The sequence below is a fragment of the Sturnus vulgaris genome, chromosome 3 (assembly GCF_052056855.1).
Source record: "Sturnus vulgaris isolate bStuVul1 chromosome 3, bStuVul1.hap1, whole genome shotgun sequence".
Taxonomy (NCBI): domain Eukaryota; kingdom Metazoa; phylum Chordata; class Aves; order Passeriformes; family Sturnidae; genus Sturnus; species Sturnus vulgaris.
Window position 1 is genome coordinate 63345186 of NC_142245.1, and position 27919 is coordinate 63373104.

The 27919-nt window shown below is 40.2% G+C and overlaps 2 protein-coding genes and 1 pseudogene across 9 annotated transcripts in view; 1 reads left to right on the top strand and 2 right to left on the bottom strand.

Annotated features, from left to right (window-relative positions):
• The first annotated feature begins 813 nt into the window (after nucleotides 1-813).
• LOC106853444 (actin-binding Rho-activating protein pseudogene) lies at nucleotides 814-4792 on the top strand (annotated as a pseudogene). Of its 2 annotated transcripts, none has more exons than XR_015802501.1 (2): nucleotides 814-975; nucleotides 1236-4792. The product of XR_015802501.1 is annotated as an actin-binding Rho-activating protein pseudogene, transcript variant X2 (transcript). The 2 variants fall into 2 exon arrangements; XR_015802500.1 differs by having other exon boundaries at nucleotides 833-1038.
• A 1433-nt stretch (nucleotides 4793-6225) lies between these two features.
• Nucleotides 6226-12897, bottom strand: HINT3 (histidine triad nucleotide binding protein 3). Its single transcript, XM_014876709.2, has 5 exons — nucleotides 12673-12897; nucleotides 12165-12282; nucleotides 10815-10884; nucleotides 9893-10019; nucleotides 6226-7936 (listed from the first exon to the last, which is right to left on the bottom strand). Exons 1-5 carry the CDS (start codon nucleotides 12817-12819, stop codon nucleotides 7889-7891), a joined length of 510 nt encoding a protein of 169 aa, XP_014732195.1. The 5' UTR covers nucleotides 12820-12897; the 3' UTR covers nucleotides 6226-7888.
• A 2125-nt stretch (nucleotides 12898-15022) lies between these two features.
• Nucleotides 15023-27919, bottom strand: part of NCOA7 (nuclear receptor coactivator 7) — an 81704-nt gene continuing 68807 nt past the window's right edge. For 5 of the 6 annotated variants that reach the window (XM_088161856.1, XM_088161858.1, XM_014876696.2 and 2 more), the window contains 6 exons: nucleotides 23198-23345; nucleotides 19780-19908; nucleotides 19493-19645; nucleotides 18881-18976; nucleotides 18155-18228; nucleotides 15023-17347 (listed from right to left, as the gene is read on the bottom strand). In XM_088161856.1, the coding sequence (XP_088017982.1) occupies nucleotides 17212-17347; nucleotides 18155-18228; nucleotides 18881-18976; nucleotides 19493-19645; nucleotides 19780-19908; nucleotides 23198-23345 (736 nt within the window). In that variant the 3' untranslated portion in view covers nucleotides 15023-17211. Of the gene's footprint in view, nucleotides 17348-18154; nucleotides 18229-18880; nucleotides 18977-19492; nucleotides 19646-19779; nucleotides 19909-21615; nucleotides 23159-23197; nucleotides 23346-27919 lie in introns of those variants that run through there. The other variant, XM_014876702.2, reaches the window with a different exon arrangement.

A 27919-nucleotide genomic window follows, 5' to 3' on the forward strand; every position in this document is an offset into this window, starting at 1 on the left:
TGTAGTCTTCTAGACCTAGAGGCAACACAAGTGTTTTTGACTGACCTGGAGGTTCTGGAGAAATTTAGGGAATCCTGCCCCTGTTCATGGGTTCATGTGCAACAGTACCAACATATGTATGTGCGCAAATGCCCATGAATTCTTACCTTTAAAACAACAATCTTTTCAAAATACAGAAATACCCAATCTGTAATTCACCTGTTAAACTGTTCAGAGTTTGCATTTCTGTCCATTTCCTCGTAGAAAATCCAGCACTAGTCCTGTATTTTAACTTCAAATGTCGGTAAAAGTATCAGCTCTGTTTATGTACTCCCTGGAAACTCCGGCTTCCGTATTTCAACAGGTGAACGATACGACCCGGCGAAGACATGGCTGTGGCACATTTAGATCTCTGTAGGGATATAAAAATCTGTCCCTAATTCACCAGAATAACCACATCCTGCACAGACAGTCCATACTCCAAGCGCATGGATGCCACGGGTGGTGGGCAGCCCGGGAGCGGTGCGGCACTTGCAGCTCTGCTGTAGCCGGCAGACATGGCCGTGCAGCAGCACAGCCTTTTAAGGGAGAACAATCTATTCTGCCCTTGTCTTCTTCGCTAAATAGGGTGCTGCAGGCAGAGACGCGCTCGCTAACTGCATTTTTACTTCTCCTTCCAGTGCCTGATGAGGAAAATCCCCCTGCTCCCACCACGTTTTGGCGTTTCGGCTCCAGATAACTTTTGAGCGTAATAACTTCCATAGTCTGAGAAAACCTTGTCGGCACGGCGTGCCTTTGTCCACCTTTAATCAGCGTCCGGGCAGGAGAGCGGCTTCCCACCCCCGGCACGGGTTGGCGTGCCGCTGCTGCCGCTCGGGAATGGTTTGCTCTCTCCGCAGCTCGGCCAGCGCTGCATCAGATTGTTTGGGAACAAACAAACAGCGGGGCTGCCGGCTACCAGGATAAAGTTCTTGAAAAGGCGTCATTGCAAGAAGAGTGAGTACTGCACTGTGTCTTGCACGGAGGCTGCGGGGTTTGTTCGGTAACTGCGGGACCGGTGTAAGCATAATTTACTACCTTGTGTTCCTAAATTACTTCTGAATTTCACCCGGATCACTTTTTCTTTTTTCATTGCTGTAGAATTATGAGTGAACCTAAAACGTTCAGATACTTCACCTCTTTTTCAGCAGCCTTGCGTCTCACTCGGGCAAAACTCTTCCAAAAATATCAGGCTGATTTGTTGTTTTCCTTCACAGCTGACAGTGCTCACAGGAGCCCCAGTTACAGCCAGTCACTGATTCGATTCCTGCCTGAGTGCCTTAGAACATTTTCAGGAATGGAAGAAGATAAAGGGCAAGGTGCTAAAGCTACCAGTGGAGTGGGTGACCTGAGGAAAAGCTGGCAGACCTGGGCAGAGGATCACATTGAGTATCAGAGGAAGAATCCGTTCAGCAGCGACGACAGGCTTGCGGCTAAAGCAGCGCACACTCACAGAGGAGACCCTTCCTATGGCAGACCCCCTGAAGGGTCTCGGACAGAGCAGAGAGGGAAAGATGCTCACTCACACGTGGGTAAGGAAGTAGAAGAGCTGTGCTCGATCATCAGAAAAACTGGAGAGGTGGGAGAAGATGGACACGTGAGTGTGACATTTGGGCAGCTGTTTGAAACATATGTGACTATTTCCAATAAGGTAGTGGGAATCTTGCTAAGAGCCAGAAAACATGGTCTGGTTCATTTTGAAGGTGAAATGCTTTGGCAAGGAAAAGATGATGATGTGGTCATCACTTTACTACAATAAGGTTTTGTCCTGGGATGAACTTTGCTGCATGGTTCCGTTTGGAAAATCTAGATACCATCTTCACAGGTTTTGCTTACAGAATCTCAACTCAACTACCTACTGGGACACAAGCAGGAGAGGAAATGGGCGAGAAGGATAAAGCTTATTTTTGTAAAAATGTTAGAGATTTGGTCAGAAATCACAGATTATGAGCTACTCCATCACGCTGACATTGGATTGTCTTTATTATCATCTACTACTAAGTATATGAGAGTTCTTCAAATAACTCTGCTGGCCTACTGCTTTTAGATTACTGAAAGTAAAATTATTACTTGCTTCCTACAACACTGATTCCTGCAGGTTATGAAATACTTAGTGCATGGGAGAATGGAATTTGTAAAATGTGGAATTGAAAACTCTTGTGGGAATTCATATATTTCTTCAAACAAAGAGCCTGGTACATAGCAAAAGTTTAGGGTCAATCTCACATGGTTAAACTGAATAAATGGAAGTTATTTTCATGAAGTAGATGGAAATTCCTAAACTTAGAAAAATACCATAGCAGGGATAATTGATGATTCCTAAATTGCTTGGATCTTGCTTGGATTTTGGACAGTTGCAGTAGTTCTGGTATTTAATAGTCTAATCTTACAATCATACCTTCTCCAAAACTTCTGTGTCCCTTGTTCTTTTTGTTTTCTATCTCACACCATTTTTACCTTTTCTGTTCTTCTAACACTTCAGAAGAAGTCCACAAACCTCTGCAGCCTTTTTGGCAAATTCAACTATATCCCTTTACAGAAGGTACAGTGCCACAATATATAAAGATGCAAAAGTCAACAAAAACTCTGTACTGGGGCACCTGTGCATTCATAAAGAAAAAAAAAAGCTCTTCTTTCACCAAAATGTAGCAACGTTTTTACAAGAGGAGAGATATTGAAGTACCAACTGCATAAATGAAAGAACAGCAGCACAGTCCCTGAGCACATAGCTCATTTACCTGATTTCAGAGTACAGTTGTGAGTTCTTCAGAAAGAAAAATAAAGAATTGGTTATATAAAATAGTTATAATAGTGCTATGAAAAATAATCAGGAGTTGTATTACAATAGTTCCCATCAATAAAGCTATATAATTAGAAATCTAAAGTTCTGTGTTTTAGCAGTGCAAATAGAAGCTTCTGTGTGATGTTAAGTACACTATTGATGGGTCTTTAAAGTAAGATACTGTCTTACATCAAAAGGATAGTAAAATTTAATATAAATTAGGGACTTGATAAAAGTGATGTGTAATTCTGTGCTATTTATATAAAAGACCTTCTATTGCAAAAAGCCTGAAAGAATGGGGTTTTGTTTTGATGTTTTCATACAATGGGGATTTGCACCAAACTAAGTCTTTGGCCGAGGATTTCATTGTTATCCTGCCTCCTTTTTTTTATTCTGGTGATAGGACGATGAAAATAGAAAAAAAGAAGGAATAAATTAATGTGCTGAAATAAGTATATCTAGGGAACAGGGCAGTCAAGATGCGGAGAAAAATTTTATAGTGTTGAGAAAGGGGGAATATGTGCTGTACCTGGCACTGTTGATGTGCTCCCTTAGGTTTCAAACCTGCTGCTTCTTTCTAAATAGGTCTATAGCTGAGAAATAAGACATGTAGTTTGTAATCTTAACATATTTAAAATGCTTTGTTCTTTTTGGAAAAGCATTTCTTGCCAAATGACATGAGCACACCTCACAGTATTTCTGCTCACATTAGAGGAAGTCTTTACATGCATTCAGATTTCAACAAAAATTGAGGTTTTTTTTATAGAGCAGATATGGAATGAGTTTTGTTTAATTCTAACACTAAGTTCTGCTGTAGTGTTAGTTCATAACTTGCAGGAAGCAGCATTGGACACTTCAAGTGTCACCAGCTGAGTAACGGGATGGCACTATCAGGAAAAATAATACATTGCTGGACATTGTACAAATAATTAATTGCAAGACACACATGAGGCAGTATGTAGCCTGAGCACCGTAAGATGCAAGTCCAGTTCATATACATCTACTAGATTTTAATTAAGTCTGGCTCAAATATCAGCAGCCTAGGCTTCACTGCCATGTAAGTGGTAGATGCTTGAGCACATCTACAAGTACTTTAAGTACACCTCTGATCAAAACAGAAGCAGAGCAAACCCTTAATGACATGGTCTTACCTACTTTGTAAGCAAGTAAAAAAAGCTTGTTCTTACGTTTTTAATAGAACCAAGGATTACTATATAACAAAACTATTATTTATAGAGGGATTTAAAAAAAAAACAGTTACAGAGCCACGTTTCCAACTTGCCAGCTTTAGATGAGCATTCTGGAAAGCGTGACTGAAATCTTTCTGTGTGCCCATGCAATGATTATAAACACCGAGCTGCCAAACTGGCTCAGCACCCAGGTTGACAAAATCAGTCTTGTGCTTCCAGCAATAGCCAGTATTTCAAAAAAAGACTAAAAGATAGATAATAGCTTGCCCACTGGTACAGTCTAGAATAAAAAATAACTCCTGAAGCCTGTATAGTCATGAATGCATCATATCTAATGCACATGACTCAGTTTAGCTAGAAGTTTTACAAAATTGTGCTTCATCTGTGATTAGATTAACATCTACAGATGAAATAGGAATTTAAACTTTTCAACATGCAACTTTTTTTCAGCAGGCTCCCATTAGAGAAAATGGAACAGAATTTCTTAAATTATTTTTGCAAAAATTGTAGCATGTGAGGGGTTTTAGTATTGTAGATTATTTGGAGTGGTAAGTAAACCCTAACTTTTTAAAAGGTGTTCTTGCCCTACTAAGCATCTTTCAGCTGTCTAAATCTCTCCTAAAATTCACTTTGTGACAAATTACCTTAGTGGTCTTTCCTCTCCTTCCACTTGAAGCCTGTAAACTCTGCATCTGTTTTGGACTGTATTATCATATAGGGATTATCTGTGGTTTGTTTTGTCAAAACACTGAAGGCACTGTCACCATTTCAATAAATGTTGCACATTAGTTTGAAATGACAAGAGTTTTTATGCAGCATTTTATTCTTTACAAGTTTCTCAAATTTCAAATACAATTTTCACTGGTTTTCTCCCATTCTCCTACTTTTATTTACAACTCACGCTTAAAAAGACTTTGGAATAGTCTGAGGAGTTATTACCAATTTAAGCACAACTTCTTTTTAACAGCATTTTATGTATATCTGTTTCATCCTTTCAGCCTAAAAGCATTATTCACTGGGTTCATGTTAGGTTGGGAGTTTATGTAAAACAATTGAGCAAAACAGTACAAATAAAGCTTTGTCATTCCTAAACATGAGGTCAAAAAAGCAGCTTTTCTCAAGACTGCTAATACTGGATCAAAGAACAGAGCCAGCAGCAGTGCCTAAACAACTTTCTTTTGCTTCTCCAGGCTCTTGGAGAGTAAGAGCTTCTAAGTTCATGCTCCTTATTGATCATTGCTCCTTAGAAAGCTCTACAGATGATTTCTAAAGTTTTAAAATTACTAAAAGCTTCTGTAGAAGACAGGGACAAAGTTAATAGGATCTGCCCACTGTCTCTTCCAGGGGCTAGCCAGTAATTCAGAAATGTATTGAGAGTATTAGGTAAGACTTTCAGAAAGTATTTCTTCACCTAATTAAAAAAATTATCTGCAGAGTCCAAAAATGCTTGTCAACGCAGAAGGAAAACAGACCACAGTTCTGTGCTAAAAAACATTAATGAGAGGCTGAGCATTCCTCTCAGTAATTAGTGTGCCTCTGTTTAATGCTTTGCTGTTTCAGCTGCTTTGAGGCCTGTCTGTTGCTGTCAGGGAACACGGGATTTCCCCATCTTTCTCATCAGCAAAACCCTGGAAGTGACATTATACCCAGATTTTTACCTTTCCAGTCTTGTCATTAGTGGGATCCTTCTCCAAATGTAAGATATAAAAGTTGGCCTTTGTGCTTTCATATACATATGGCAACGTACAGTGTCTGGCTGGGATGGAGGTAACTTCCTTCAGAGCATCCCAGGTTTTGGGTGTGACTGGAAGTGTTGGTAACACAGCAGTTCTGGTGATTGCTGAGCAGTGCATGCACAATGTCAGGGCCTTCTTTCTCCTGCTCTGCCTCTGCAGTGGGCAGAAAGCTTGGAGAGAGCACAACCTGCACACCTGACACAGACTGGCCAGCAGGGATATTCCATGACATGTAATGTCTGGAATAAAAGCTGAGGAGAGGGCTTTTTTTGAGGGGGGGTGGGGGGGCATTGCTGCTGGCCTGCCTGTGGGAGGTCATAAGTGATTATCTTTGCTTTTTTTCTTCCTCTTTTCTTCACATGTTAAAACTATCTCAGCCCATGAGGTTTTTTTTCATTTTGTTCTTTCTGTTCTCCCACCCCACTGCGTTAAGGGATGAGGAGTGAGCAAAGGGCTATCTAGGGTCAACTTCCACAGTCAACTATTCCACTGCACTGGATAATCATCCCAAGACTAGCATTTATTAATCCTTTTTGACAATAGTTCATGTTGATATTTTAAATATTACATTACATGTCACAGTTCAGTACAGTCACATAAATTAATTAGAGATCAGAATACATACACAGGACTAACACTTGATAGTCCTTAATGTTCAGGTATTTCCCTTAGTTAGGAGCCAGCTCAAACCTCTTCATCTATTGCACAGTCAAAGTTCAGTGGCTTTAAGTCCCACTTTTCCTACCAAATATAACAAACCCTAAAGGGCTGCAAATGACATGCCAGTGCCCACTAATAAGAATAAGAAGACATTAGGAAGAAGATCTAACAGACAGAGAGGTGTAAACTCTGCCAGGTAGAAAATGCAGTTCTTCAGAAGGGTGCAGACTCTCTGAAGAACTGTAAGACTATTACAACACGTGTCACTAAGGCAACAGGTGCTGGATCCATGGAAAACACAGAGTATTATGTTCAGGTGCAACAGACATTCTCACCTCAGCTGCATCTGAATGCATCAGGCAAGGACACTTGGTTAGTTTGGCACCAAGACAAGCTCTGTGAACAAAGAAAATCTACTCCATGTGTTCTGAAGTTTTAAATTACCGAACAGTCTGCCTTATTATGGTACTGAAAAACAAGTGCTAGCATTCCTGATCAGAGTCATGCAGCAAAGGCAAATGTTCAGCAGGTTCCCTAAGCAACTTGGCATGTTCCAATTTTGGGCTGAGTCCCTGCTATCCCAAAGTCAAATCACATTGCTCTTATGTAAGTCTGCCACACACACACACACTGCATTTCAGACCGGCTTCTCTTGTGACTTCATTTAGAATCCAAATTTGGCCAAAGCATTAGTAATCTGCAAGGGACTTCCAGTAAGAATAAATCAGAAAATCTGGACTTTTCTATCTACTGCCATGCAGAAGAGCAGCATACAAAATCCATGCTTCTGAATTCTTCACGTTCTTTGTAAACATACAGTAACTGATTTCAAACATTTTGCACGTAAGAGGGAAAAAAATCTTTAGGTCTATTTACACATAAGCTATATCCAATGTTATACAGCATAATCACATTTTGGACATGTATTGTATTCACGTTTAATGTGTCACTGTGATGCAAAAAAGTCAGGTAACATTGGAGTGGTGTAGCACCAGAAAGTCAGTACTGTACTTTCAGCAATGTACCTACTCGTCACTAGGCATAAGTAACATAACATACAAATGCAGATGGGAAAAAATGTTTGAAATGTTACCTGCAATCCCAGAAAAATGGACCTTGAAGATGAAAACTTGATTCTGCAACAAATACTCCCTTTGGTACCATTCATATGCTGTTGTAACTTGTTGCCTTGGTTGCAATACGTTCTGGTTGCTGCTACACTTTGCCTTTTAATAGGAAGAGTTCTCTGCCTGTGTGCATGTGTATGTGTATTATGTATGTATCTACACAAACATAAAATTATAACTAAAATCACGCTATTGCCAGGGAAGTATACAGACTGACATATCCAAATTGAAGAATTAGGTTAGCAGCTACAAATTCTGTGTGTACTTCCTCATAAGGAACTAAAGCTTTTTTTATCCTGGAATATTACTGGCAACATCAAACTGTGCAACCTTAAATCAGAGCTCAAAGACCAAACTGGCTGACAACACAAGCTTTCAGCTGGCAGCATTTTCAGTTTGCAGTCTCTCAATCAGTTGTTCAGCCTATGAAAGAGAGAAAGCAATACATTAACTACACCATGGGACTTCAGTTTACTGAAACTCCATTTTAAAAACAGTGACACTCACAGAGCATTTGCTTTTCACTTTTACAGAGAAAGTGTACAGGAGAAGCAGAATACAACAATTCCTTTCAACAGCAGACTCTCAGTTTCCACTAAACACTCATAAGGTGATCAGAACAGGAAACATAACCTACAGAGGTTAGAGGAGCTTGAGCAAATGAACAGCAGATCTGTTAAACCACTGTGACTTCAGAGACCTCAGAGGAGTCTTCAGAGACCACAGCAGTGCTCAGAACAACCAAGTGGTGAGACCTGGGATTCTCTGTGAGCCACTCCAGAACAGTGTGTTGTGACCTCTCATCACCAACCCAGCTGCACCACCAACCACAAATACTGCTGAGGGACAGAGGGCATTCACGTGTGTGGCTCCTGTCACGACCTACTACCTCCTTTGGTGACATCACTGCACCAGCACATACTTTTGTCATCATACATGGCTCTTTACACATCATGGGCGGAACCAGGACAGCTGTACTTTGTACATGTAACAGCACCAGCTCACAGAGCCCTCAGGAAGGCTCAGGGCAGGAGGAAGTCTGCCAACAAGCAGGCCAGACTGGGCACGTGGAGGCTAACAGGGGCACTTCTGAAACAGATCAGTTTACTGTCAGCCTTTGCTTTTTTTTGCCAGTCCTACTGAATTAATCTTTTAATTTGATCTAGTGCTTTAGGCTTTAAGATTTCCAAAGGAACTACATTATACGGTGAAAAGCTCAAGTTTGGCATATTTTAAATGCAGATGGTAAAAACGTAATCAGCTACTTCAGGTAGGAGCAACTCAACAGGACTTCAGTAATTACTGCAGTTTAAATAAAGCTAAACAAAGCATGCAGCAACTGAAAATTATAGGATCTGAATCCTGTTTTGCATTCTTAAACAAGTACCACATTCAAGACACTATAATTAAAACCAAACAAACAAAACCACCACCAACCCAAGAACATTTTCCGGCCTGAGAGCAGGGCAAAATACGAAAGTGCATCCATACTGGATAACCAGTACGGATCTGCCTGAACTGATCCAAGATAATAAGCATTAAAACTATACAGCTATATGTATTTGAGGGACAAATATTTCTAAGATGCTCACTAACACAGCAGACACATCTGCTTTTTTTGAGCTAGGAGTGAACTTCAGCAAGGTCCCACTGTGAAGAAGAAGCCATGCTTCTTCTCTTTAAGTAAGAAGCTGTCAATATTCTTTAGATGAGACAGACTTTTTCCAGCAATTTTGATTTGGGGATGTGCAATGCTACCAGGATGCTGCAGCTACCTTGCAAGGACAGGTGCTCTGCTGTATCAAAGCAGTGAGAGTGAGGTTTAGATCTCTAGAGAGAGATTTTCAAAGTGTTTTCGTCAGTGTCAGTTCAGTCTCATTGTTAATCTCTACTGACATAAATCAGTACAAACAATGTCTTTGTAAAGCAGGCACTAGGTTTAGTCTAAAGATAACAAGATGAGAAAAACCAGAAGAAGTAATAAATGCAGTCATTAGGTGGATATGTTTTCACCTACAGGGGATTAACCAGGTTATGTGCAAAACAATCCATCACATTTGAATGTAGCCTTTCACATTAAAATCCAAATATTTACAAAGTGTCCACAGAAGCACATCACAGAGCCTCAGCTTCGGGCAAGATCCAGAACTATTGTACTGTTTGCTGTTAGCACTCCATTCCCCTTAATAAGCATAAACATTAAGGTTTTTACCTTTACTTTTTTCTTAGTTAATGCAAAATATACGTAACTGAGAATTAAAGTAAAAACAAAAATAATTGGTCAGAGAATTTTTGGACACAGTTAAAAGGTTAGAAAGACATGACATTTTCTGCTCACAACTGAAAACCTACAGCAAAGCTCACCTGCATTACACTTACCGTGATAAACCAGTAGGAATTGATTCTGTAGTAGAGCCTGGAAAAGAACCCCAGCTGACTGGCTGGGGCCAGGACGTGAAGGTGCAAGTGGGCTATCGAGCAGAACGGAGGCCAGTGAAAACCCATTCTTCAGAAAAGGAAAAGAAGTACAAGATAGTGGTGATGTTAATTCAGGAAGAAGTGGAACATCACAGGTTATTTAACATGATCAACAGAACTAACAACTCATTGCATCTGCGTTGTACATAGAAGGAAGATCAAAAACATACCCTTTCATTATACCACAAAAAGCTCTTCAAAAGTTCAGTAATCTCCTCCTTCACATCTCTGTATTTAAGACACATTTTTAAAAGAAGGAGTCAAAAGAAAAAGTATCTTAAATGTATCCGACCTAGTTTTCAGCTGGAAAGCCAACCATCAATTTCAATCATGAAGAGCCAGCTCCCTATTTCTCTACAGCACTTAAATTATGTTGCAGCTTATTTTAGCTATCAAGGGCCTTAAACTGAAGTGTCCAGCACCAAAATCCAGTGAATTCTAGTACGACTGAAACACAATGTAGTGCCCTGCTTCAACAGGCCGAAGTTTACCCCTCTTCTGGCACCTAAGATTTAGAGCATATTTGCAGCACATAATGAAAGAGCAGCCTCTTTGGTAAGTTGTTTGTAGTGCCTTCCCTACTCCAAGATGTGCTCAAGAAAGAATCTCAGAGCTGGGACCCAATTTGTGCCAGAACTTTATCAGAAGAAAAAAGTTTATATTCAATGCCAGCAGATTCTAATTGAGAATTCATGCAATAAATGAAATGTAGACCTGATTTCTTCCATAAATCACAGTGCGGGTTCTGCCACCATCTCTAAAGTAACATTCTGAAAAGTAAAAAACACACTCAATAGAAAGATGGAAGGTTCCTATTACATACCGTACATCATTCAAGTCATTAAAATTATTCTTCTGGAGAACAGCTTTTCCAACTTCCATCATTCTCTTCACTATTAAAACACAAATAAATTTCATTAAAAAAGGTATGCTTAAGAATATTAACTTCAACAGACTAATCTACATTGAGATCACAGACACGGGTTTTTCAAAATATGAACACTCTAACTACTCGTCAAACAAAAGACAATCAAGAGAGTGTGTGCCATTATTTACATGAAAAATACCACTGATACCAACTTCCACACTTGCAATGCCTTCCAGTGTGATATTATTATAAGAACTTTGGCCAAAGCGATGCTATCACCACACCCTTATTGAAAAACCCAACAAGTACCGATTGGTCAGAATAATGACTTTACACTAATTCCAGCATTGTATCTGTACACAGCTACAGGACTTTGATCTGCAGGTCCTGTGAAGCCTGGAGCATGTTTCAGAGATGGTACATAGATTTAAATTATAATAAAATTGTGAGTCTTTCTTATTACTAGCACACATTTTCGTTATTACTGAACAATGCAGTAATCCAAACACAAAATCTCAAGGCAGAAGTCAGAGGAATTGCCTTGAAGCCAAACACATACAGAAGTTTTTTTTCTGGAGAAAACTACCCTATGTTTACAAGAGAAATACAGTGATGCAAGATTTGCAAAATGCAACTATAACTATTTTCTTGCATCACCTGTAAATTTCCCTAAGGTGGAATTTCTTCATGGCTGCAGTTTCTTCTGTTACTCAACACACTTAGCTAGCCATATCTTGTGAAACAAATTCCAGGACAATGTCTTCTTAAGAGGAAAAAACCAAAATACAGCTAGCAACAATAAATAATGGCTTCAACATTTCAGAATTTATTTTTCAACATTTTCTGAAGTTAATTGAAACACCATTTCTCTTTTTCATCTATCACTCCCTTTTTTCCTGCATTTACCTGGAAGCATACACTTTATAAAATTATTCTGTAAGCTTTTAGAATTGCAAATGTATATCTAAGAAAATGCAATGAAGCAGCACATAGAATGCTTTAGAAATTTAGAATTTTCAAAATGCTTTAGAAATAAAACTGCACTTCCAACAAAGTGCAGAGGCATCTGTACTTCATGCAAACTGCAATGTTTTTCCAGAACTGCACAAAAAAAAAAAAAAAAGTGCAATTTTAGACCAGCACATAGAAGTTCCCAGAAAGGGTAAGTCCCTATCTACACTCACTCACATCAGCTATTTCCATGTTTACAAATGGTGTCCAAAATTGTAATTTACTTGACAGCTCCCTATTTCAGGCTGTGAAAAACGATTTTCCTTTAGGTTGAGCACACACTTGCAGCCTTACCTAGCGGTATGTGCTCTGTCTTCAGTGTTTTGCAGTTTCCCATGTGCTTCACGGGCACCACCAGGTAGTGGTGGGGGGCACCGGGTTTTATATCTCTAAAGCAAACAAGGTCTTCATCCTAAAAGAGGATGCGAACGTTTTAAAATGGATTAGGACGAGGATACTGGCACAGAGTAGGTAGCGATGTCCATATTGCCCATATGGGTGTGATACCAAGTGTCACAGTTGAGGCAAAGAAAGCTGAGGGTGTTTTGGAGGCGCGGCGCACCTCCAGGCACGGTGCGCGTCCGCTGCTGACCTTCGGCAGCCAGGATTCCTCGGCGCCAGCCTTGAGGCTTCCGGTGCTGTGCCGGCATTTACGGAAGGCACGGGCACGGTGCTCTCCGTCCGAGCGATGTTCCCCCGCTCCGTCCCTGCAGGAGCCGCCGCGCCCCCGCCCAGCCTCAGCCGCGACCCCCGGGCCGGCCCGTGAGGGCGCGGGGAAGGAGGGCGGGCGCCCCTCACCCACCTCGCAGGGCAGCAGCGCCGTGCCCGGCTCCTCCCGGCGGGCGATCCTGCAGAACACGCACTTCCCGTCGTAGCCATCGCGGCCGCCATTCCCGCCTTCGCTCCCCTCAGCGGCGGCGGCGGCACCCGCGGCCTCAGGCCCGGCCATGGCCCCGCTCCCGTTCCTGTCTCCGTTCCCGTCCCCGTTCCCGCTGCCGGCGCCCCGCCCGCCGGGGGAGGAGCGCCCGGCCCGGGAGCCCCCGCTGGCACCGCCCGGCTCCTCCCGCCTGGCACACGCCGAGCAGAGCCGGGCTCGCCATAAAGCTGCCACGCCCCCCCCCCTCCCAAAAAAAATTATAAACCATGAGGGGAATAAAACCACGTGAATGCGTTCTGAGGTCATTAAAAGTCGAATTGCTGCCGGGGAAAAATAAAAAAACAAACAACGAAACGCGCAGTAAAGAGAAAGGACAGTAAGTGTTTATGATGCTGGATCTTTCTCGTTTTTCACCAGAAAGTTACGTCCAGAGAGTCATTGATTAATACAAACCAAGAAAAACATTCGAGAAAGGTCAAGTTGCTTGGATTTTTATAGGTGCACAAATAATCTTAAAACACCGTTTCAGCACTGTTGCAGTTTGTTCAGGGTCACTAATATAATTCTAGAGATTTTTCAACTGAGTCTACATCTTTTCTTCTACACTGCCAGCAGTGAGGGCTAAAATCTGATATTAGTTCTGACTGCATAAGCTGACAGCCCTGAAATTGTTTCTGCTCGTGACAGCTATGCTAATTCGCAGCCAAAGTAAGATATTTCATAAAATCACAGAAAGGTGATTTTAAGGTTGGAAGGAACCTTAAAGATCATCTCGTCCCAACAATCCCCCCTGCCACGGGCAGGGATACCTTCCACTAGACCAGGTTGCTTAAAGCTCCATCCAGCCTGGCCTTGAGCTCTTCCTGGAATGGGGCATCCACAATTTCTCTGGGCATTCCATTCCAGTGCCTCACCACCCTCCTCCTATCAACTACTTCTGAAGCTAACAGAGGGTATTGGTAAGTGGTAGCTAGCCTTCAAGTTCTAAAAAATATTTTCTTAATAGTTTCCATTTAAAATCATTTGCACTGTTCATTAGACTAGAGTTGCAGGATCACTATCCCTGAAACTTAATGTATTCTTCATGCAGCTCAAAAGGCACAGAGTGCTTGTCCCACAGGTGACAGTGTTTTAAAAGGAAATTAGATGAAAAATTTAGACTGAGACTTTCAAAAATGCTTTTTTTTTTTCTTTTTTAAAAGCAAGCTGTGCCTGTACAAACAGGACGTAGTTGGCTGTTCTACCTGAAGAAGCTCACTTGCCAGATGTGCCCACCTGCAGAGTGCCAGGCAGGCCCTTTGCAATGACCTAACTCCTGCTCCTTTTCTCTGTTACAGCCAGGCAAATCCAATCTTTAGAGTTTACAAATGGGGATTGTTCTAAACATAGCTAGACTTTCCTTTGCTCCAAAGCCAGCCTTTGTGCAAAACATCCAGCACAAGACCTGCACTTTAACCAGCACCAAATAAAGCATCTTCAATTACCTGGGTACTGACAAGCCTGATTTATGAGTGTGTATTTGAATATGGTCCTGAATCAAAAGTCTTTATCCAAGAACCACTGAAGGAACACATATTTGATGTTGCAAGAGCAAGATCTTGTTCTCCCTGAAAGAAAAATTACTAATGGCTATAATTTTCCAGTTACTTTAAGAAAGTTATTACTGACATTTCTCTCAGAACAAGGCTCATGGATAGCACACTTGTTCAGTTTCACACATAATCATAGTTTGTTTTCTTTTAATGCCACTGCTGTATACAATGAAAACCAATAAAACCCAAGAACCAGACACTTTTAAGACACTTTTGCTTTGCTGGACATAAAAATATATGTAGACACTTTGGAAATATGAAAAGGGTGCATACAAAAATGATGCACTTGGACTTTTAACTTCTGGGAAGAGGTTGGTCAAAAAAGATAAGGGGATATATGTCGTTCACTGCAGCTGAAAGTAGCAGCAAGAACTACCAGGTAAACTGCTAACTGTTTCCTGGCATTTCTTAGCCCTTTGTCACAGCCTGTCTCAGAGTGAATTCAAAACATAGCTCTCTTTAACGACACACCGTACTACACACACAAAAACCCAAACCCCAAAACCAACCTCACCAAAATCTCCAACCTCCTTTGCTGTGTTTGTAAAATACAGTATTGCTGAAATTCTCTTTTTATGAGGCGGCACAGGTATTTGTCAGCATAACCTGTAACTTAAGCTGCATCCTTTCATCTTTAAAATGTTCTAAAGTTTGTGAATAAAAGAGAAAGCATCTGTAACAAGTTTCTGAATGCATAAATTCCTTTATTGAAAATATTGTGATAGCACTGCATTACATATATTCAATATTCATAGTTTCAAGGGTCACAGAATTTTGATTGAACAACACTGTTTTGAATATAGACCACAGCGTTTAGATATGCTTTGACAAGGATTATATAATGGAGTAAGTTGTAGGTAGCAATAGTGAAATGTATGCAAAATGTTGAACTTGGTTTCATTTAGTTTGTTGTGGGGATTTTTTTCTTGGGTGTTTGTTTAGTTGGGTGTTTTTAATTATTAAGTGGTCTTTTCTGTCACCACTTAGAAGAACAAAGAGTGTTAGATATTCTGGGTATCTTCAAAGCACTATGCTGTTAACAACTTCCAAAATATTTTAAGCATTACCAATAAGAACTTTATTTATGGCTGTAGTGGACGACAAAGAAAGGAAGTGTGAAAAGCTCAAGTGCAGTGTGTTACAGGCTTACTGTGTATAGCATTGTTTTTTCAGACTGTGAAACTTCTGTGCAGGATTAAGATTTAGAAATGCTTTTGAGAGAAAAGCAATTGGCTTTTTTTTTTTTATTATTCTTTAATCTATTCAAAAAGGAAAGAGCAGTAACTAAATTGAGTTGTATTACTGAGTTAATAATATTCCAATATTAGATTGTACTGTTTTAATGCACACTACTGTCTCTAAAACCTGCCTTTCTCAGGACAATGAAACATTCAAGTCTAAGGGCAGCTCAGCATCCTAATATTAGTTAGGTCTGGATTGTGTAAACTAAACCACAGTTTAATGGCAAAGCAGAATTTCTTAGCAAACAATGAAGATTGCCAGTCCTCTCTCACTCTCTCCCCATTTACCAAATGTTTTATAATTTTGTAATATATTTTATTCATAAAATAAATTTTACAAATTTTGTAATAAAGAATATTTTCAGCTTTGGGGGGGAGGGGGAAGTATCTGATAATTTCATTTAAAAAAAAGAAGAATATTTAGTTGCCTGTCAAATGCTAAACCAGACTTCTGCTTGAAGTATTTTTTTTAAAGGAAATTACATATGTAATTGTTAGGAAAACAAGTTTTACACTAATGTGACCTGGTCTGTTAGGAAAAGAACTTTTTTCATTAAATCTCAACTGTATTTTCTCCTTAACATATTCTTCGATTTGTAGAGAAATGCTCATAAAAGCACAGTGGGTGGCTTATTTTGAATAATTTGGTGGTGATACAGAAAACCACTTCTCTTAGAAATGTCCTTCATAAACAGTCAAATAATACTCGGGCAGGTGCTCAGAGCATGCTATCCCAATTCTGTGAACTGCAACAGAACTGATAAACTCTACACCAGGGGGCAGTTGCCCAATGTCTCCATACACGGCCAAAATAGTAATCTATTAACAGGAATGCGACGGCAGAGTTAAAAATAAGCACTATCCACCATTTCCCTCATTTCAGGAAAAGAAAATGAAACTGAATTATGCACTCAAGTGTTTCTGCCAGGAAAAAAACCCTCTAATTAGGGTATAATGAAAACCAAATCTCATTTACAAAATAAAAATATAAAAATTAACTTCAGAAATCAAATAAATTGATTCAGAATAAATGCCAATGCATAAGAAACCTACCTCAACAGTAATTATCAAAATGAGATTTGAAACGCTAAACAAAAAAACCTCATAGCTAATACATTTACAAAAAAAATCTACTATACAGTAACAATAAATAATTTTAAAAACATGTTCCCTTAAGTGTGGTGTACACTTATTTCTGATTCTTTTCCATGGCAAACAGTATGCTGTAGATTTTGGTAAAGTAACCTTTTATTTTTGGTCAGCTTTTGCATGTTGAACATAAATACACATGGAATGTACTAGACAGTTATAGTTCTTCCACAGGATCTTTTTCACAGTTACATAAAAAGTTTTCAACTTATACATCATGAACGTTTTCATAAGCATTGTATCTTCAATGGAAGAGTGCTGAAGAGGAAGTAAAAAACACTTCAGAGTGATCTCTTACTGTTCTGTCTCTTACTGCCTCCCAAAACCATTTCTTTTATTCTTGGGTTGTCTGGTTGGTTTTTTTGCGTAGTCATGCTCTGGTACAAACTCGAGGAAAAAGCGTGTAACATTGTGAGGCAGCCTGCACCTTCTGGATAGCTTTTAAGTGCCTAATGGATCCAGTCCTTAAGGCAGTCAGTGTTTCACTCAAATGTCCATACTTCTACATCTTGTATTATGAAATCTTCTTTCTTTGTTAAGATGTCGTTATTGAAGGTGCTGCAGGAGTTGCTTCGCCCATGATACAAATCTGCATCCAACCATAAACCAAACCGGCCACTAGAAATGAAATACACAACAGATTTGGTGTTACATGGAACAGTAAAAGCACTGAAAGCTGTATAAACAATCAAAGACGTGATACAGAGGAATCTAGGTGACTCTGAGGCCAAATGTGAAGAGTTCAGTCCTGGCAAAGCACTCGCCAAGAAGCTCATGGAGCAGTCCCCTTGCTTTTGTTTGCACCAGTGAACGGGACAGCGTGTAGGACCCTGTGAGTGCCCACAGCACTGGCCCACCCAGCTGCTCACACTGCCAGCTGTGGCTACACCAGGGCACAACCTAGGGATTTCCCCTTCGTGGCTGTCTGGATTTGGACAGAGCACCTTCTGGTTATCCACTCCAAGTAAGCTTTAGTTGATTGTACAGCCTTAGCCCTGTACCTACTGACCTGGTTGTATCCTTGCTCTGTGCATCAGCAGAAAAACAACAACTTATTAAGGACCATGTGATAAACCCTAGAAACTGATGGCAAAATTGCAACTAGGGATTATCTTCCAGTGACAAACCGCTTCAGCAATGAGTGATGTATCTACACAAAACATCTGTTTTTTTCCCGGCTAAAAACAATCCCAACTCTGCAACAACAAACCCTACTTGCCTAACATCAGTCACTCTAAGCAAACAAAACTGGTCTCAGTCTGTAACAGAAATCAGGTTGCTGAGGTATTTCTGCTAAACAGCTTACTAAAAGTAAGTTCAGCCACTTTACTGGTAAGTTCTTCTTGCACGTACCATTGTTTCTATTTACATTTAAAATTAAAAAAAAAAAAATAAGGCTATATGATTTGAAAACCAAACACTCACCCTCCACCTCCAAGCTCCAGAGAGGTAGTGTCTCCATTAATGAAGTAGGTGTTTTCTCCACTCCATTTAAATACCTGAGGAGGGGAAAAAACATGAACATATTTGGACTGTGAGGATTCTTGTAATCTCTAACTACTGAGTACCTACTCTTAGCAGCTAAGAGGTGTGGTTATCTTTTATCTTTTTCTTGAAAGGGAAAAATGTAAGGTAGAAAGTAAAGGATCAATACATATTTAAAACTATGAACAAAGCATCCTAATCCTTATTTTATATTCTGCTTCCCTCTCTAAATCAAGCGATACTCTCTTAGAAACGAACAATGTGTTCAATACAGAAAAAGGTGCATAAGCCATGAGCATCAAGGGGTATTTCAGTAGCACTCTTATCTGTTTTGTTATCACTGTGATCCTAAGAATGCATGAAACGATATCCTATTCTTTATATCATTGCCCTCCAAGCTGAATCTTTGACAGTCCACTCCTTAACTCCTTCCTGCTTGCCCCTTCAAATCACTTAAAACCCTCTCCTCACCCTTACAGACTGTCCCCTCTTCAGATAATTACAGACACTTTTGCTTAAAGTATTGCATTGAAGCAATGAATGATTAACTGCATTCATCAACATCTGGCACATCTACACTCAAACATGCTATCTTCATAAGACTCTCATAAATGTTCCAGAAGTGGAACCCAAAAATCTTATTTCAGAAAGTGGACATCCACTTACCTTGAAATGTGGACTGAATGTGTAGAGGAATGTTTCACCAGTGCCATAGTAATGGTCACTAAACCTGAAGGGATGTGTAGCATAGGCTCCAAATATCTGTCAGAATAAAATGATTACACTACTTTTGTGGAAAATGCAGAATTCAAGAGAAAAACCCCCAAATATCTCAAACTCCTTTCTAAGAACAACTGAGCTGATTTTCATGTTAGAAGAACCAACTAGTGAAGTGGATCAGATGTGCAAGGATTCTTCCACATCCTCTGTATCCTGCAAGTTAAAAGCCAGATGACAACAATGGCAGCAGCATTGCTGACTCCAGCAGCTACTGAAGAGTGAAGCCTCCAGAGAGGCACTGCTTGTGACATCTCCTTAACTGAGATACCTAAGAAAGGTATTTGCAAAGGCAATACCGTACTCACTGCAATTCTAAAGCTTTTATTGATGAAGTACTTTCCTGTGATGACTCTAGTTTAGGCGGTAGAAAATATAAAAGGATACATCAATGTCTTATTTTGATATGACATCACTTCATAGTATGACTAGCATTTCATAATGATCACTTTTCAAAATGCTGCCGTTTCTGCTCACCCCTGCAGAACAAGTGCTCCTTACCTGGTTGTCCATATCCTTGATGACAAGGAGAACGGGACTGTCGAGAGAAGCCGATTTGCGGTACAGAGTCTTCAGGCTGGTCCCGTGCTCCAGCGTGCTGTATGCCAGGCGCCACGGGTAGCCCTGCACCCGCGCGGGCAAGCGCCGGGCAAGCTGGGCAGGGAGCAGGGAATGAGGGAAATGGTTACACAAGCAACAAAGGCAGTGCCCCAGCCTATTCTCTTTCTTACACTCGACAGAGACAGCACCATGTCTAAGAAGTAAACCTGAGGGTTTTCCAGCCATACCTGCTCTATGTGCATGTTCTCCAGGAGAGAGCTGTGATGCTTTAGGATAGGCAAAGTATCATCATCTTCTTCTTCTTCATAGTAACTGCAAACGCTCTTTCGTCGTTTAGCTTCTTCTACAGTAATGATCTGTGACAAGAGAACAAGTGTCTAACCTAAAGCACAGCTCTTACACCATCAATCCTCTGTTGAAGCCAATTAATTTAAAACTTACTCCTCAGCTGTCACATTGTTTGGAGAAAAAACACCATATGGGATAATTTTATCAAGTACAGGTACCCTTAAGCAAGTGAGGAAAATCTTTAGCTGGGGCTTAGTGTCACCATGGCACATAGGAAGCAACAGCAAACAGAAATGGAGCTGATGAGAAAGAAAAGGGGAAGCAATGAGGCCTAGCTACAAAATAAACAGGAAACCTTAAACTGTCTTTTCCTTGCATGCATGTATCACCACAGCGGTCTTATCTTGGAGCAGGAATCCCAGGATGCAGCTGCAGAGCCCACTGTGCTCTGCTATGCACCTCGATGCCAATATAGCTTCCAACTGGCTTTCATGTTACACACGGATCAAATTTTGCATAATTCCTCCCCGCCTTCACGATCACTGCTGGAACTTGCAGAAGCTGTCAACAGTCGAGACAATTGGGAAGAGTTGCCTGGAGGTCCTACACACACCTGTCCCTCAGGTGAGAAAGCAAATGCGCTAGACTGACTCCAGGTGTGGATTTAACCACATAACAAAGCACAGAAGTTTTGCATGACGACCAGGGCTGGTGAGAAACTCACACAACCCTAATACCCTCAGTCATACCGGGCATTCCCAGTGGGATGAGAGCTACACATCTGCTGCATGCACTCATGTCCAGCCCACACTCTCCTGCAGACGCTTGGAACTGAGCAGGGCACCTGGGCATTGGCACTCCAGTGCAGGGTCAGGAAAAGAGAGGAAAGCAGGATCACAAGGCCAAATCCAGCCTGCAGAGCAAACACTGCTATGTGTCACTGCACACCTGAGCAGTTACAGATATTCCTGCCCATGATATTTTAAGAGCTCTACAGCTTCATCCTGTCCCTCTAACTTCTCCTTCTGACACTGAAGAAAATCCTGTGCTGGAAAATTTTTCATATGGTCAATTTCAGGAAAGGTTTGCACTGCAAAATTAGGGTAATTAAAAATCAAAAAACTGCCCACAACAAACTGTTCAAAGAAAACAATCTTTCTACTTCTATCATTGTCCTTTTTTCATCTTCTGAATGGTTAGCCTTCCCTCTTCATCTCCAAGACCATTATTGTGTATATATATATTTTAATTAACACCTTTTAGACCTTAAATCAAAAGTACACAACTCCCCTTTAGAGGACTTTTCTTTTAGGAATAGTCACCACTCCAGGAGTGGGGGAAAAGTATCAGCCAACAGCAAATCAACCAAGAGGTATCTGTAGCAAAATACAACCAAACTCACTTAGGCAACCAGAGAAAACCTATTAATGCAGTTGTAAATTGCAAATTGGCTCCAGAGATAGACAAGCCCCCCCCTCTTCTTTGCATACACATTTATTCAGTCTCTGAACTGCACATGTGAATGAAGTTCAGTCAACAACTGCAGAAAGAGCCATCTGCAAGATCATGTATTTACAGATCACACAAAAGCAGAAATGGATGAAAAAAATCGATCACTACAGAAACCAGATCTACAAAGTCCCTGAAAGATTTTATAGGGCTGAGAAAGGAAGCTTGCTGAGATGGAAATGCCCCCCACCTGAGTACAGAGCACGTTTACTACTAGGACAGAAGTTCCATCATCAGATCCACAAACAGGAAACAATTCAACATACCTCTACAAAAGGTTCCTCCTGGTCTGGTCTAGCACAGTAAATAATTCGAATATTCAAAGGCATTTTCTGTTTCATCATCTAGCAGTTTATTTTCAGTACCCACTACTCTACCCCTGCTCCAGAGGCAAGAGTTCTCAACCACAAGAGTGACAGACAGCTACTGGCCATGGCATGCTGTGATAAAATTGCTTATATGCTTCTCTACAATTAGAGTTTCTGTTTCCCCGCAAGGGAGAGTGAAACTTTCACAGTCATCATGACCAAATTTGGACTTCATTCAATAGAGATTTCCTGGCAGACCTACTTTAAATTGATGAAGCTGGAATATATTAAAAATAAAAGAGACATATCTTTAAAATGAGTTTATAGCTTTTCATCCTTTCAATAAATATCTAAATAAAACAGTGAGAGACAAGCTCCCAGTGTGGCCAGATCTCTCTAACATCTATTTTCAGATCACTGACTCTCCTTCATTGTGGTTTTATGAAAATGGCATAGAAATAACTGAACACCAAAATCTAGAGCAATGTATGGCTGCACTCAGCTCTAAGCATAACAAGGAAGGCTTTTTTTTTAAATCTATCTTCCAGCTCACAAAGCACCAACATTGAGAAGCTACAAAACTGTAAAAATATTAGCTCCCTGGGAATAGCTGTTGCTACATTTCAAATAACAAGTCCCACTTTTAAGCTCAATTTTTCAACAGAATGTACTGTGAAGATAAAAGTGCTCACAGAAAAAAAAAAAGGGTAGTAGAATTTCAAGAAAACAATTTTATGTTTAAAATGAATAATCAGGTAACTTTTAAAATCACCATGAAGATACTTCCCACTTTAGAATTTACATGTCTGTTTCATTTATCTCATATCCTTAGCACAGAAAGTGTTTGAACATTGATTTTTAAAAATTTGTGCAAATAAAATATGATTTTAAAAAATGTGTGCAAGCTTTTATCCCTTAGAATCTAGGCTTTGTATGCAGAAGGAAGAGATAAAAGCACAGGCATGCCAAGTGGTTAAAACAGATTGCAGAAGACCACACATGAAAAAGCCAAAGTCCAATGATAAACTTATCCCACTTATACACAATATTCAAACAGTACTGCTGTGTGTACCAGGGAAACAAGGGTCTGGCATATCACCACACACCAATCCATTTCAACCAGCACACAGGAGTCTGGGTTGATGTTTACAGGCATATATACATTTTGAAGATTTTATTTGTAGTATATAAATAGATAAGGAAATACATTAGGAATTTAGCAATGCTGACCACATACTCCTGTATAGCTTTGCAAAAGATTAATATCCCATGGTCAGAATATTTACACAACTTCTGCTGGTTGCACAGCAGAGAGCTCCCAGTTGTTTACCTGCTCTTTCTAGGGAGAGAAAAAATGAAGACTGAAGGAATATTAAAACATTTGTGAGACAGATACAAGCCTTAAGGAGTCCTCTCTATGAAGCAGCAACTGTTATAAAAAAACACCACAAAAATCCTCAAAAGAACAACTGCTGAGATTCTTAACAGAGGATGGATACTAGATATGCACATGCTTCATGTAAAGGCAGAAAGCACTCACCTCCCAGCTTTTAGTAGTGGGCTCACTAAAGAAGTTGTCAATCATATCAAGCTCCTCCTTTTCTACCACAACAAAACCTTGTTCTTTGGCATCTTTCCCATATATTTCTGGTGACCACTGAACAAAAAATGTGTACAAGTGATCCACCCTGTGAAGAGAAGAGGAAGAGATAACCATCGTTCAATGGTCCACAAACCCAACACTATCATGTAGCGTAGAGGTTTTGCCCAATGCCAAAGCAGGGACAACTACACAAACAGGATACCTGTGTACCTCCACCCTCCCACACCACACCAGGAAAGAGCTCCCTCCACCTGGTAGCCTGAACCACTTCAAGGTTTCTCTACTTTCACTCCCCACAATGCATTTTTCTCCTCCCTTTGCTATATGCAAAGCCAAGGCACCATGGTAAAACAGTGTGGCCTGTCCAGCCCCACACAATTCATATCAAGAAGTCAAATTGATTGATATTAGGTCATAGTCACAAAAGTTAACGTAAAACTTTCACTTTACCCATTTAGCTTGACCTCCAGCATGAAAAGCAATGAGATCACCAGTGAAGTCTACACTACAGTTTTAGCAGCCCTTTAAAAGTTACAGAGGCTAACCACAAAACAATCTTCATTCTCTCAGCATTATGAAAATAAGCCATTACTGACAGCTTTGCTAATGATATAGTACCAGCAGCACATGCTCTTCCATAAATGTAGTCAGCTCTCAGCCATTTCTTTAAAAAGCTATTCCTTGACAACATCCTTAACAAACCATGAAACGGTTTCTGAAGAAGGAATTTATGTATTAAGGTAAAACGAACACATGCAATTTCAAACAGGAATGCAACAGTGAATCAACAACACTATACAAGAAGCTGAATTGCCAACAAAAAAAATCAGACCCACAGTAAAGAAGGCAGATAGAAAGAAATAAGTGCTTATGACATTGGGTCTTTTTCCAGCTTTTCACCATAAAGTTATGTCCAGCAACTCTTAGATCAATAGAAAACAGAAAAAACCTTTCAGAAATTTAGACATTTTTCCCCTCCCCGTATTTCAAGTTACTTGGACTTGTATGTATGCACAAATAATCTTAAAATACCCTTTCAGCACTGTTACAATTTGTTAGGGTCACTAGTATAATTCCAGATTTTTTCAAATGAGTCTACAAAAAGAATAAAGGATTTACTTTGCTTCATCATGGAAATAATGAAAAAGGAGTGAATTAGCATTGCTCACAGAGGTTTCAGAAAAAGCAGTCTGATTAGCTCTTTGCTAATTAGTTTCAGCTTTAACTGAAAGAGACAACTGACCTTGAGCACTGTGTATTTTATATAAAGCATACTACTTTCCAGCTACTCTGGAAAGCTAACTACTTAATTCCTACAAATCCCTCATAAAGGACAATAAAAGTAGTGGTTTCTGCTGCCTGGCTAAGATCAGTTTGAAAGCACATTTCTGCAGGTGGATGAAGGAGAGCAGCACACTCATATCTCAGAATCAGAGAATTTATTTATATCTTAAGCCACCTCTGGAAATCATCTAGGCCAGCTCCTGCTTATAGCAGAGCTAACTTCCAAGTTAGTGGAGGTCGCACATTCTTGTCCATTTCAGCTGGAAAACCTCCAACAGTGATTCTACTAGTTCTCCATGCATAGCCAGTCTTCTGGGGTTTTTTTTCTCTCTTTTATCTCATCACCATTTCCTCTGAAGCATGCTCCATGTGAACTGAGAGTCTGGTGCCATTTTCTGTTTCTTGTACCCTCCCCTCCAATTTTTAACTAAGTGTCTAAAAGGAAGAGAGGAATATTGATCACCCAAGTTGTCTGGCTGTACTTCCTTACTTGAGTCAGCAAGAAGTGAAGCCTTCCTTACTGCAAGGACACACCACTGACATGTTGAGTTTGCTCTCAACTTCCCCAACTCCTTTTTGGCACAGCTACTCCCCAGGCCGCCTGTCCCCACTTACTGCTGCAAGAACTGCTCCGTCCCAGGTGCACAACTTTTGCATTTGCCTTTTCTGAACTTCCTGATATTTCTGTCGCCCTGTTGTGCTGAGGCCCCTCTGAACAGTAGCCCTGCCCTCCAATTATGAGGGCTCTCCAGATTTTGTGTCATTCCCCAAAATGACAAAGGTATGTTGTGTCTCAGTGTCCATGTCACCAGTGGAGGCATTAAGCAGTATCAGCTCCAAGAAAATCACTTGTACCTCAATGCCACTCAGAACAACTACCAATCCTTTAAGCCCAATGGTCCAGTCAATTTTACAACCACCTGTAGCCTACATGTCCAGTTCACATCTTTCCAGTTTGGCTAGAAGAGTACTATGGAAGATTGTGCTGAAAGCCTTAGTAATATGATGGTAAAAGAACAATCCCTTGTTCTGACCTTGCTCAAGGAGCTAGCAAGCTCAAGCAGAAAAGTTATTTGGCCAGTAGAAAAGCAATTTGCTCTTGATAAATATATGACAGCTGATCCTGATCACTTCTTTCCCTCTGTGTGCTTGGAAATGGTGTCTATAAGGACTTGCTTCTCAGGGACTGAGGTGAAGCTGACTGCCCTGTGCCCCCACAGATATTTCCTCGATTTTTCTGACAATGGTTGCAGCATTTGTCTTTCCAATTATTAAGGAACACTCTCAGTGAACACAGCCGTTCAAAAGATGATAGAAAGCAGCTTTGTAATGATATCAACCAACTTCCTCAATATACTCAGAACGTTTCCTGTCAGGCCTCATGGACTTGTATATGCTCAGTTTATTTAAGTAGTACGTAACTAAATTTTCCTCTGCAATGGACAGTTGAAAAATAAACCCAGACAGTCCAAATTTAAGAAGCAGCAGCATAAAATAGAAATAGGTGATTACAGAGGCAATGTCATTCTGAAAAGGGATGCTCTGCTAATAAAATTCTAACATTATACTACAGTGGTATTTCCAAGCAACCAAATTGAAAATAATTGAGGCAATTTTTAAATTGAAAAACCACTTCTTGAGGAACTTTCTTACAGCCAACTTGACAGCTGTGAGAAAATTTATCCTAGAACGCAACTGCTGTTTTGGTGATGACATGCTTATGAGTGTATCATGCACGAAAAGAGAGAAATCAATGAAACAAAGTACTTGGAAAGAGACAACTATAGAAACAACTTTAGAAACCTGAAGTTAGTAACTCCAGAAGGAAAATATTCAAAAGGCTCTAAGTCCAGTTCCTGGCCCAGAGAAGGACATTAGTCCAGAGGGATCCTATGATTTTGTTATAAATGTGCTTCACTAAGTGATGATTCTTCACAGATCTTGAGGGCTGAGGTATTTAAGCCCTCATATCCTTTTATGAGCTTAAAGAGACTTCTATGAGCCCTCATGGTAAGACATTAAGCTATAGATACAAACGGTTTTTCATAAATTTCCTCTGAACAGTTTGGTATCTTATTATCAGGAGTCTAGGAGTATTCTCCTTATAAAAGGCTAACTCAAAAGGATTCAAATCTTGCAAAAGAGTGGATGCCCTCTCAGCACGATCTCAGTGCAGTGTCTTTTACATCAACTTCAGTGCAAATTATAAATTCATAAACCAGGCCTGTTTGTGAAATTTACACTGTGGAAAATTAAAGAGATTTACTTCTTGACTGAGGAATTAGCCAATGCTGTTACGTACAAACAAAGAAATTCTGCATTATGATGTCTGTCTCAGTGCAAGGCACCTGTACACATATTTCTTGAGGAAATGTGTGATCTAATTACTGAGCTACTACTACTCAAAATCTACTAGGGTGGGAAAACTACATACCACTTAAATAAATCCACATAGTAAGAGCACACACAGACTTACCCTCTAATACTGTAAGCTATACCCATTGCAAAATTGCCCAGCAAAATAATCCACCTCTATTTGTGTCCAAAAGCATGGGTGCCCCTCTGCTCAGATGAACCTGGCAACAAGTGGCCCTAGACTGAGTAATCTGTATATAAGGCAACTCAAGATGCCCAGCAGCCCCTCTGCATGCTGAGGTGAGCACTGCTGTGACCAAGCAGGCAGCACAAAGCAGTGCTGCAGTCACTGATTAACTCAGCCACGCCGTGCTGGTCACAGGAAACGTGTGCTGGGACACACGCAGCACCTGGGAAGCCACACATAGAGAGAGGACACCTACAGCAGGCACAAAAGGCAAATGAGACAGAAGATTTAGTGCCTTTATAAAGAATACCAGCCTAAAAGTCTCCTTTCAGTATTAATAAAGTTTCCAGAGGCTTCCAACAAAAAAAAAAAAAAAAAGTAAAAGTACTGGGCCCAGAAAATAGCAATAGCCTGCACATGGAAGAGCAGCTGTGCTGGGAGCTGTGGGCTATGGGACCAGGCTGAAATCGGAGCCATTTGCACAACTCATGACAGAAGCTGTTTTAACAGTAAACACTATCACCATGGGAAAAATGTAACAAAAAGCAAATCAGAGGAAGATTTAACTTACATTAAATATAGACACACAGATCAAATTTTTAAAATCTCACTCCAAGTCTAGACAAGTGGTTTTTTGTTTTTTTTATTTTAATTACTACAAAACATTAAGACAATGCACAAGCTACTGTGATTGGAGAAAATATTTTATTTATCCTGCTTTGTGGCCAACAAGATGAGAGTGATATTCTTGATATTTTTACATATGAATAAAAATTGCATTCTAAGTACTTTTAAACTTAGTAAATTTTCTCACATTTTGTCAAAAATACATG